Source organism: Ornithorhynchus anatinus, chromosome X1 (assembly GCF_004115215.2).
Source record: "Ornithorhynchus anatinus isolate Pmale09 chromosome X1, mOrnAna1.pri.v4, whole genome shotgun sequence".
Classification (NCBI taxonomy): Eukaryota; Metazoa; Chordata; class Mammalia; order Monotremata; family Ornithorhynchidae; genus Ornithorhynchus; species Ornithorhynchus anatinus.
The window spans coordinates 63,020,212-63,032,769 of record NC_041749.1 but is presented as its reverse complement, the minus strand read 5'-3'; the positions used below and the strand labels follow the sequence as shown (position 1 = coordinate 63,032,769).

General features: G+C 40.9%; 1 protein-coding gene across 28 annotated transcripts in view; it reads right to left on the bottom strand.

Annotated features, from left to right (window-relative positions):
• MAGI1 (membrane associated guanylate kinase, WW and PDZ domain containing 1) overlaps positions 1–12,558 on the bottom strand; it is a 613,606-nt gene that overhangs the window by 155,247 nt on the left and 445,801 nt on the right. For all 28 annotated transcript variants that reach the window (XM_029050061.2, XM_029050064.2, XM_029050063.2 and 25 more), the window contains exon 3: positions 4,599–4,718. In XM_029050061.2, coding sequence (XP_028905894.1) covers positions 4,599–4,718 — 120 coding nt within the window. The remainder of the gene's footprint in view (positions 1–4,598; positions 4,719–12,558) is intronic.

The window sequence follows — 12,558 nt, the reverse complement described above, 5'->3', positions numbered from 1 at the left end:
ACACCTACTCATATAATATGCATAGATAGGCCACTCAGTAAGGCAAATCAGCAATGTTATCTTGCCTTTACCCTTTCTTGCTGAGATAAGACCTTTGAAAGGCAGTAGCTGTTTAATCAGTCTCTTTCTCAGTCATCAGTAAATTAGTTATGTTTAGAACTGTCCTAGGGAATAGCTCATCCCCTGTAAACTCATCCCTCAAAATTCCCAACAGCTAAATTAGAAAGCAACTCATCTCATCTTTCTAACTGAAAATATCAAAAGGGAACAAATCAAAAGGGAGGCAACAGAGCGACAGTTCAGCTCCTCTTTTTCAAGCACCGGTGCTGAATTAGCTTAGTGCCATAATTAGGAAAAAGAAAGACAACACACACACACACACACACACACTCACACACACACACATTATCCAGTTTATGGTCAGGACTTGAGAGTATTACTGACATTTTCAACTGGTGTCATTTAATCTCATCAACTCGGAGAGGAGTCAAACTAAATTGCGAGGCAGCAATAATGATAATCATTTACAAACTGCTGATCTAATTTTTTAATGGTATTTGTTAAATGCTTACTATCCGCCAGGCAGTATTACTATGCACTAGGGTAGATATATGATCATCAGGTTGGACACACTGCGTGTCTCACATAGGGCTCACAGTCTTAATCCCCATTTCAGAGATTTAGGTAACTGAGGCACAGAGAACTTAAAGCAACTTGCCCAAGATCACACAGCACACAGGTGGCAGCTAATCATAAATTAAACAGCATGCTTCCTCTAGAATGTAAGCTTCTTGGGGGCAGAGATTGAGTCTACCAACTCTGTTGCATTGTACCTTCCTAAATGCTTAGAACAGTGCTTTGCAGATAGTAAGCACTCAATAAATACCATTGATTGACTGAAGTTGTGGAGTTGGGAATAGAACCCCTCTAGAACTTCATTCTGTAATTAGTAGCACAAGCAACATCGTGCTTCCCTTCATTCAGACAGTCTCCAAGCCCTTCTGAGTTTGCAATCAATGCTTTCTTTTTTTAAAATTGCATTTGTTAAGCTCTTATTATGAGTCAAGTACTGTTATAAGGGCTGGGGTAGATATAAATTAATCAAATAGGACAGAGTCCCTATCCCACATGGGACTCACAGTCAAGTAGGAGAGGGAACAGGTATTGAAACCCTATTTTAAAGTTGAAGAAACTAAGGCACAGAGAAGTTTCGCTACTTGCCCAAGATCACACTGCAGACAAGTGGCAGAGCTGGGATTAGAACCTAGATCCTCTGGCTCCCGAGGCCCATGACTTTTCCACTAGGCTACACTGCTTCCCACCCTGCTTCTTGAGTGGTCATTGTGGACAAAGTACTGTTCTAAGTACTTAGTATAATACAACAGAGTTGGTTGACATGATCTCTGCCTACAAGAAGCTTACATTTTAGAGTAAGCATGCTGTACAATTTATTACCTGCCACTTCTATTTCAAAAAGAAGTGTGGATGCTTATCTCAAGTGGGAATTAACAAACTCGGCTGACTTTTCTAATTGCATCATTGCTGTTTAACGTCAATGTCCAGTGTTACAGTTTATCTATTTATCTTTTAATCCAGCTCATCCCCGTTCATTTCTCCATGAACAGAAATCAACAATACATTATTTTATTGTCTCAGGTCTGCTCCGTTCATCTCATCAAATATTTTGCACACCCAATTTGGGTTCTTGGGCAGGAAGCCTACCTGTTGTTAATACAATCACTCATCCTATCCCTCCTGGATCTCTGCATCAGCCTCCTGTCTCTCCCCACTCCAGTCCATACTTCACTCTGCTGCCCGGATCATTTTTCTACAAAAGCATTCCAGACATTCCCCCTCCCATCTCCAAAGCACTTATTTATATATCTGTAATTTTATTTATCCCTTTGCTCCTCCCCTCTCCTAGACCCAAAGCACTTATGTACATATCTGTAATTTTATTTAATTTGTATTGATATCTGTCTCCCCCACTCTAGACTGTGAGCTCATTGTGTGCAGGGAATGTCACTGTTTATTGTTGCATTGTACTTTTCCAAGTGCTTAGTACAGTGCTCTGCACACAGTAAGTGCCCAATAAATATGATTGAATGAATGAATGAATGAAGGAATGAAGGAATGTTGTCCCATTTGGGAGCTGCATGGCCCACCTGTCTTCTCTTTGATTTGCATATGGCTTTTGACATGTTTTTGAATCTGTCTGCTTTCTATTATCTTTGGAATGTGTTCTAAAAGTGAGACTTTGCTCATATGTTTCCATTACTCTTTGGGTTACAACCACCACTCCCTCTGGGCTCACTGTTCCATAACATTCTTATTGATGCACCATTAAGAAAGCAATGGAGTTTTCTTGTCTTCTTTGCAGATAGTTCTTTGCCCAAAAATCTGAGTCTACTGAAACTGAAGCCCTCTGGATTGTAAACTACTTGTAGTCAGGGAATGGGTCTACCAACCTTGTTACAGTCTCTCAAGAACTTAGTGCAGACAGATACACAATGACTGATTGATACACGATGACTTCCTCCTCCTACTGCATGCACTGTTAAAAGTTGAGGAAGCAGGATGGCGCAGTGGATAGAGCATGTGCCTGGGAGTAAGAAGGTATGGGTTCTAATCCCGCCTTGTATGGTGTGTGGCCTTGGGCAAATCACGTCACTTCTCTGTGCTTCAATTGCACCATCTGTAAAGTGGGGATTGAGACTATGAGCCCCACATGGGACAAGGACTGTGTCCAATCTGATTTGCTTGTATCCACCCCAGTGTTTAGTACAGTGCCTGGAAGACAGTAATCACTTAAATACCAGTCATCAAATGCTCACCTTATTTCCTGGCTATGGTAGATGTAGCTTTCCACTTCTTTGCATTCTTCATCTTTTACATGAGTAGACTGTAAACTCCTTGTAAGCAGGGGTGGTGGCTTTCAATTCTATTAAATTTTATTCCTCCAAGCACTTTCCTACAGTTCTCTGCACACAGTAAGCACGCAGTAAATATCACTGATAGATCCTTAAAAATGACTGTCATTTGGTCTTTGAGGGATTCACCCCTAGCCAAATTTTATGTGGTTGCATCTTCAATTCTCCTAATTGTAATGTATGGTTTGCACACAATCCAATCTTCCACGAATAAGTGTGCCAATTGCTCACCATCAATACACTTTTTCATGGGAGAGCAGGCAAGAAGGAACACTATTGAACAATTTTAAAATTAAAAAATGATGTATTTGTTAAGTGCTTACTATGTCCCAGGCACTGTTTTAAGTGCTGGTGGATATAAGAGAAGCAGCAGCGTGGCTCAGTGGAAAGAGCCCGGGCTTGGGAGGCAGAGGTCGTGGGTTCTAATCCCAGCTCCACCACTTGTCAGCTGTGTGACCTTGGGCAAGTCACTTAACTTCTCTGGGCCTCAGTTCCCTCATCAGGAAAATGGGGATGAAGACTGTGAGCCCCACATGGGACAACCTGATTACCTTGTATCTACCCCAGTGCTTAGAACAGTGCTTGGAACATAGTAAGCACTTAACAAATACCAATATTAGCTAAACTAACTCTCTTCCCCTCTTCAAAGCCCTACTGAGAGCTCACCTCCTCTAGGAGGCCTTCCCAGATTGAGCCCCCTTTCCCTTTGCTCCCCCTTCCTTCCCCTACCCCCCACATTCTGCTCTTCCCCCTTCCCCTCCCCTCAGCACTGTGCTCATTTGTACATATTATTTATTACCCTATTTATTTTGTTAATGAGGTATATATCTCCTTGATTCTATTTATCTTGATGATGTTGTCTTGCTTTTGTTTTGTTCTGTTTTGCTTTGCTGTCTGCCTCCCCCGTTTACACTGTGAGCCCGTCATTGGGCAGGGATTGTCTCTATCTGTTGCCAAATTGTACATTCCAAGCACTTAGTACAGTGCTCTGCACATAGTAAGCGCTCAATAAATACTACTGAATGAATGAATGAAAGTCTTAATACCCACTTTACAGATGAGCTGAGACACAGAAGTTAAATGACTAGCCCAGGGTCACACAGCAGACAAGTGGTAGAACTAGGATTAGAACCCAGATCCTCTGACGCCCAGGTCCATGGTCTTTCCACTAGGACACACAGCATCCCAATTTGTGTAGATTTTAGTTGAATCTACACAAATTGAATCTGTAGGTCTGCTATACATGAGTTGGACATAGATCATAGACATGTGCAAGCTTGATGATTACACACCTCAGTGTTACAATAAAAAAGGACATTTGAATTGAAAAGTAGAGAAATGTTTTTCCAATCAATTATACACATACTAAATCTCACTCCCTGCTTCCCCTTCCTCACCCGCCAAATACATTGTCCTTTTCTCATCATCATCCCACAATCAACTCCACAAAACCCTGTAACCTGCAGCCAAGTGAACGATCTTCAGAATCACATAAAATGAGATGGGATTCCAAGTAAAAGGACCACAATCCTTCAGAATAAAGATGAGCTATGTAGGGTCAGAAATATTATTCCCCAACACATGAAAGTAAGAGAACATATACATCAATCAGGAAAATGGAAATCCAACAGGAGGACAGGCAAATGATTTTCAAATCACTGATCAGACCTTCATAAGTTCCAACTTCTAGGAGAGTTCCACTCTGCTCAAGATCCAGGAACTCTTTCACCGTGAGAAAATTGTAGTCCACACCAGGCACTTCTCCTTCTCGGGGAGGACGGGTTGTGCCTAAAGTGGAAATATGAATGCACAGGACACCATCAGTGAGTAAATGGGAAAGTCCAAAAATGCCTATGCAAAGCATTACCTGGTCAGTAAAATGAAGTTTTCAGAGCTGCTTTCATAGTTAATCACACAAAGTCCTGGAAAATAAAATTGCTTCATTTTACTGTGACAGTCACTCCAGGGCATTCAAAGGAAACCCACAGCCTCTGTAAAACATCTGTCAGTGCTCAAGAGGCTATTGAACAAGACCTGAAGTAGGGAAGTTACTGTACATAGCATGGCAGTGGTTTGTCCTCAATGAGCAGAGGAAATTCATCTACGAAGATACCAATAAAGACTGAACTTATCTTCTGGAAAACTATTCTTTTCTATATTTATCCAAAGGGATAAACAGCGCTCATGAATTTTAAGTTATCATCCAGTTTGCAAGGAGACATGCCCTTGGAAATGATTCTTCCTAATTTGAGATAAAATATGTTTCATTACAATTAATTCATGTCACTGTTCCAAATGAAGAACAGGAATGTGCATCTTCCTCTCCAGCTTCTTATTTAAAATGAAAAAAACCTCATTTAGTAATCACGGTTCTTGATTCACATTGGTGCCACCACTCTTCACATCCGTTAGGTCCTCATTACTTCCTCATTTTCAGGAACACTTCTCCCTCCTCATTGATGTCCAAATGTCACTTGATAAAATGTAAAAACCTGCTGCATGATTTGCTAAGGTTAGCAACTAATAACAATAATATTAATTATAGTAATAATAAAAAATCAGACCTAACAAATGCTAAAACCTTTTTTAACATTTGCTATCTCAGTATCAGGGAGATTTTCCTATCATAACCTTTGATGCAGTCTGTCTTTATTTGGGATGCAAGTTTCTGGGAAGCAAGGACTGTATCTTTTATGTTTTCCTTACAGCTACTTGCACAAAATAGTTCATAAGGGCTGATAATAATTATTTCATTGTTTCCCATTTCAATAACATCTGTCAAAACACCCTGCTCAATTTCTCTCTTTTTCATAATTCTGAAAGTACAAGCAATAGATGTAGTTGGTTTTGTCAAAATTATACATTTATCATTATTTTGACTTATTCTGGATGTATTTTTAATCTTCCCTCAACTTCATTCAAATGGTTATGATATTTGTCAAATGGTAATGATATTTGTTAAACACTTACTATGTGCCAAACACTGTGGGTAGGTAAAAGGTGCAAGATAATTGGACATTTCCTGAAAATGACACAAAAAAGCCAAAGAAATTACTTTCAAACAAGGACACAGAAAATGCCTTAAGAAGGGCTGAGACTTTAAGAACTGCATTTATTAATGCAAAATAAAAATGCCAGAGTGAATGATTTCCCCCTCCTCGGAATTGTTTTCAACAATCACGGATAGGGTTTAAATCTCCATCCCCCAAAATTTTAGGGTTTATTCTTCAGATAAAACCTTTCTACACAGCTGTCTTTCAAAGGGACTAGTCCTCAGATGTTTACTCTGCTATTTCCTGTGAAACCTACTTTCGGGCCTTCCGTTGTAGCAAATGCTACCGAGTCCCATTCAAAGAAGCAATATAAGGCAGCAATGGGGATTGAAGCCCCACCTCCTCTTTTCTTGTAACAGAATGACAGGCTGCCAGGCTGGACACACGCCTGGCAGATGGCATTTCAAAGGGTTTTCATGAGCCATCTGGGATGCATACAATGATTACAAACCACACTTACAACAAAGCCAGAAGGGTTACTCCCTGACAGTAAGAGGAGTAAAACAAATTCTATTTCTTTTCTCTGGGCCAACATATTAAAATCACCAACTTCTTCCTGCCACCTAACGCAGAAGCATCTATGCAAGGGAAATTTCACACACAACCTTATACGTGTATAGTATGATTTTTGGCCCCCCATCTGCTGTGGGTCTACTGATGACACAGACATTTTAAAAACAGCACAGAAATAACCTTATTTTGATTCATACAGAAGGATGTAGGGGGCCAGGCTTTTAAAAACATTAGTCTTCCTTTATACGTTTTCACCTTGTGTTTCCTGCAGTACCTAAAGTGTGATTCACTTTTAATGTACTACAGACCATCTACGTGTTATCAGTTCTTGCACAGTAAACCATCTTTAAAAGTTCACATGAATGAAGCTTTTACAAATGTTCCTTGAGAAATAGATGATAGAAATAAGAAATACCACCGACCCTCAAAGAACTTAATTAGCACCTAATGGGGGACATATGCAGAAAGAAATGATACAACAGATTAAAGAGATGATTCAAAGTATTTTTTTTATTATCATAAGTAAGAAACTGAATAAGAAGTAGATTTAAGAATGCTGTGTGCTGATCGGGTGGGATGAGCAAAATGATGGAGGATTAGCCAGAAAAGACTTTTGGAGAAGATGACATTTAATGAGAGTTTTGAAGGAAGGGATAGATTCATTCATTTATTCAATCATATTTACTGTGTGCTTACTGTGTGCAGAGAACTGAACACCTGGGAAAGTACAATTCAACAATAAACAGTGACATTCCCTGCCCATAACAAGCTTATAGTCTAGAGGGGAGGAGATGGGGATCAATACAAATAAAGTTTCAGAAGATGAGCAGGGAGATGGTCCCATGACAGAGACAAAAGCAAGATGAAAGGTGAGCTTGGAAGGAGTGAAGACCAAGAAGTGGGATTTAGCAGGAGAAGTGAGTGGATAGGTAGGGGGTGACAAAGTTAGAGGAAACTCATGAATCCAATGGTGAGGGGTTTTCTTTTCTGCCAAAAGAAAGGGGGAGCCACTGGAAGATTTTGATAGGGAAAGTGGTGTCTTTCTGAATGGTACTTTCAAATGACAAACCAGGCACCTGACTCATGATTAAGGGAGAGGCTTGAATCTTAGAGAGTAATGAGAAAAAGTTGATGCAGCAATCCAGCCAGGAGAATTCAATCATAATTATGGTATTTAAATGCTTAATATATGCCCAGTACATAAGTGTTTGGATAGATATAAGTTAATCATATCAGACACAGTCTGCCCCACACAGAACTCATAATCTACGAAGGAGAGCACTTATGTACATATCTGAAATGTATTTATTTATGTTAATGTATGTCTCCCCCTTCCGGCCCCCCAGATTGTAAGGTCATTGTGGGCAGGGAATGTGTCTGTTTACTGTTGCACTGTACTCTCCCACGTGCTTAGTACCATGCTCTACACACATTCAACAAAAATGACAATGAATGAATGAACTCTGTGCCTCAGTTTCCTCATCTGTAAAATGGAGATCAAATCCCACTCCTTCCTACTTAGAACAGTGCTTCACACACAGTAAGAGCTTAACGAATACCATTATTATTATTATTATTAGACTAGGAACCCCATGCAGGACAGGGACTGTGTCCAACTTGATTATCTTGTATCTACCCCAGCACTTGTCACATAGTATGCATTTAACAAGTACCATAATTAATTATTAAGAGTAGAAAATTTAGGACTGAGACTTGTGGAATACTCACAGTTAGAGTGAGGGGAGAAAAAAGGAGCAGCAAAGGAAATTAAGAAGGAACAATCAGAGATAAGAATGGAACCAAAAAAGTGCTGTCAGCAATACCTAGGCAAGAGAGTGTTTCTGGGAGGAGAGGACTGTCAGTAGTCTGGAAAACATCCAAGAGGTCAAAGAGGATTCAGACAGAGTCCACTGCATTTTAGCAAAGGAAGGTTATTGAAGACAATGGTGAATGCAGTGCCAGGAAATTGATGAGTGTAAAATCCAGAATGCAGCAGCCTCGAAATAGTGTTCATAGGAAGGAAATAGAGAGAGTTAGAGTGATAGAGAGAAAGTGTGTGCATGTGTGTGTGTGTAGCACCATTTCAAAGAGTTTAGGCAGGAGTAGATGAGGGTGCAGTGGGGTTAGAAAGCCAGAGACGTAGAGGTGATGGATATATTCACACAAATCCACACTTCCCTTGTCATGCTACAAACACATACAGGGTTATCCAACACAAACATTTCAACCTTCTCGCTGATCTTTCCATTTCTTGCTCCTCTTCAGTCCATACTTTGCTGCCAGAATCATTTTTCTGAAAAAGAGTTCAGTCGGTATCTCTCCATTTCTCACAAACACACAGTGGTTACCCATCCATCTCCACATCAAACAGAAACTCCTCATTAATGGTTTTAAAGCACACACTCATCTCTCCCCCTCCTACCTTACCTAGATGATCTCTTACTATAACCCAGTTCATACACTGCTCCTCTAATGCCAACCTCCCCTCTGTACCTAGATCTCATTCATTCTGCTGCCTATCTCTTGCCCATGTCCTCTTTTGGGCCTGGAACTCCCTCTCCCTTCAAAACCTGGCAGACCACCACTCTCCCCACCTTCAAAACCCTCCTAAAAACATATCTCCTTTAATAGGCCTTCTCCGACTAAGCCCGCATTTCCCCTACTTGCCTTCTCCTCTACTTTGACTATGCAACTGGTTAAGTACCCCTTAGACCCTTTGATACTCATCCCAGCCCCACAGCACTTAAATATTTACCCTTATACATTCCTATTTCCCCTATCTGTAATTTATTTTACTAACTGTCTTCTCCTGTAGACTGTAAGCTCCCTGTGGGCAAGGTTCACATCAACTCTACATATTGTACATACTGCACTTTCCCAAGTCCTTAGTACAGTGCTCTGCACACAGTAGGTGCTCAATAAATACCATTTATTGATTGAATTATTCCTCTTCACGTTATTTCAACTGCTCAAATACTTAACCCTAAATACTTCCCAAGATGAAGTCCTCGGTACAGCAGAGAACCCCAGCACCTGCCATGGGTAAGGAGAAGCAGCAACTGATACAATGTAAAATTCTCATTACCCTCATACTCAGTTGTATTTATTGAGTGCTTACTGTTTGCAGAACACTTTACTAAGAGCTTGGGAGAGCACAATATAACAGACACATTCCCTGCCCACAGCAAGCTTATAGTCTAGAGGTGAAGAGAGACATTGATATGAATAAATAAAATTACAGATGTGTACATAAGTGGTGTGGGACTCTGAGGGGAGATTGAATAAAGGGAGCAAGTCAAGGCGACACAGAAGCGAGTGGGAGAAGAGGAAAGGAGGGCTTAGTCAGGGAAGGCCTCTTGGAGGAGATGTGCCTTCAATAAGACTTTGAAGGAGGGGAGAGTAATTACATGTCAGATATGAAGAGGGAGGGCATTCCAGGCCAGAGGTGGGACGTAGGCCAGAGGTCGGTGGTGAGTTAGATGAGATTGAGGTACAGTGAGAGGTACTCAACACTGTGTCATCTCTGAGAGCATATCGTGAAGACGACACTGCAACAAATTCTTTTAACTACATGGTGGCCAAAGTTTGAAACAAAAGGCCAATTTATTTGATTATGTTAACCTACCTACACATTACTTGAAATGAATATATAGATCATAGTTAATCTAACTACACTATTTGAACTGATATTTAGATCACAATTTACCTAATTAATTTGAGGTGTGCCCTAAAGTATAACAAGCAGAATCAATAAGTCAGTAGTGCAAAGCATGAGCAGTTACTTGCTCCTTGTGCACATTTTATGGTCCATAAACTTTTAGTATATTTAATGAGGGTGGCCTATTTTTTGAGGAATGGCAGAGGGTGACCTTTCAATAAAACTTCACAAAGCACAAAACCTTGCTGAGGTCAGACCTGTCCAGAGGGCATGCTTTCTCTCTTACTATTTTACAAAAATTCTTATACGTAGATGGCTGAAATGTGCAACAGAATGGTTCACTGTAGTGAGATAAAGGAACTTCCTATTTTCCAATACACATTCTTATTACTACCAAACTGCCCACCAGAGCACCAGTGTTGACAAAATACCCAATCTATGTCTGAATGATGAGAAGGCCAGATTGTTAATGTGTGATTCACTGCCTGTTTAGCATTTTATCATCACTCTACAAGAATCTCATGCTATGTTCTGCTGGGCATCAGCACGAATGGTGTAGAAAATAAAACAAAAAGTGTGCTTGTTAAAGCTTATAAACAATGGTAATTCCCCATCTACAGTATTCCATGCAAAGAGGACATATTTGTACATTCCCTTCTGCCTTCAGGCCATCTCTATTTGAATGTCTCACCAACACCTCAAATCTAACATGTCTAAAACAGAACTCATCTTTCCACACAAACTCTGCCCCCTCCTAAAACTTTCTCATCCCTGTAGACATCACCACCATTCTCCTTGTCCCACAAGCATTCTCCTCAACCCACCGGTCTCATCATTGATGCCTGACTACTTGTTTTGTTTTGCTGTCTGTCTCCCCCTTTTAGACTGTGAGTCCGTTGTTGGGCAGGGATTGTCTCTATCTATTGTCGAATTGTACATTCCAAGCACTTAGTACAGTGCTCTGCAAACAGTAAGTGCTCAATAAATACGATTGAATGAATGAATGAATCCAATCCACGCATTCACTCTGTCACCAAATCCTGTCAGTTCAACTATCATAAGCACTAAAAACTGACTTTTCTTCTCCATCCACACTGCTACTCCCCTGATCCAAGAACTTATCATATCCTGCCTTGATTACTGAATCAGCTTCCATGCTGACCTTCCTGCCTTCTGTCTCCCCCCATTACAGTCCATACTTCATTCTGCTGCCTGGATCATTAAAAAAAAAAATTCAATCCATGTTTCCCCACTCCTCAAGAATTTCCAGTGGTTGCCCATTCACCTCTACATCCAACAGAAACTCTTTAACATTGGCTTTAAAACATTCAGTCACTTTGTCCCTTCCTAACTTACCTTGCTGATTTCCTACTACAAGCTAGCCCACTCCTCTAACACCAACCAACTGTACCTTAATCTCATCTCTCACCTCTAACCCCTCACCCATGTTCTGCCTCTGAACACACAGTAATCATTCAACCAATTATATTTTTATTTATTGAGTACTTAATGTGTGCAGAGCACTGTACTAAGTGTTTGGGAGAGTGCTGGTAGACATGCTCCCTGCCCACAAAGAGCTTAAAGTCTAGAAGGAGAGACAGAAATTAATATAATTGAATTAAGGATATGTACATAAGTATTGTGGGACTGAGGGCCTAATAAAGGGTGCAAATCCAAGTTCAAGGGCAAGTGGAATCAAACAAATATGACTGATTGATTTATTGACGGATGACTAAAATGATGAGAGGAGGGGCAGCTCTCACATGAGGCTAGATTGATTAGACTAAACCTCTTCACTCTAGAGAACTGAACACAGAGGAAATATGAATGGTATGGAAAGGGTGAATTCATTCATTCATTCATTCAATAGTATTTATTGAGCGCTTACTATGTGCAGAGCACTGTACTAAGCGCTTGGGATGAACAAGTCGGCAACAGATAGAGACAGTCCCTGCCGTTTGACGGGCTTACAGTCTAATCGGGGGAGACGGACAGACAAGAACAATGGCACTAAACAGCGTCAAGGGGAAGAACATCTCGTAAAAACAATGGCAACTAAATAGAATCAAGGCGATGTACAATTCATTAACAAAATAAATAGGGTAACGAAAATATATACAGTTGAGCGGACGGGTACAGTGCTGTGGGGATGGGAAGGGAGAGGTGGAGGAGCAGAGGGAAAAGGGGAAAATGAGGCTTTAGCTGCGGAGACGTAAAGGGGGGATGGCAGAGGGAGTAGAGGGGGAAGAGGAGCTCAGTCTGGGAAGGCCTCTTGGAGGAGGTGATTTTTAAGTAAGGTTTTGAAGAGGGAAAGAGAATCAGTTTGGCGGAGGTGAGGAGGGAGGGCGTTCCAGGACCGCGGGAGGACGTGACCCAGGGGTCGACGGCGGGATAGGCGAGACCG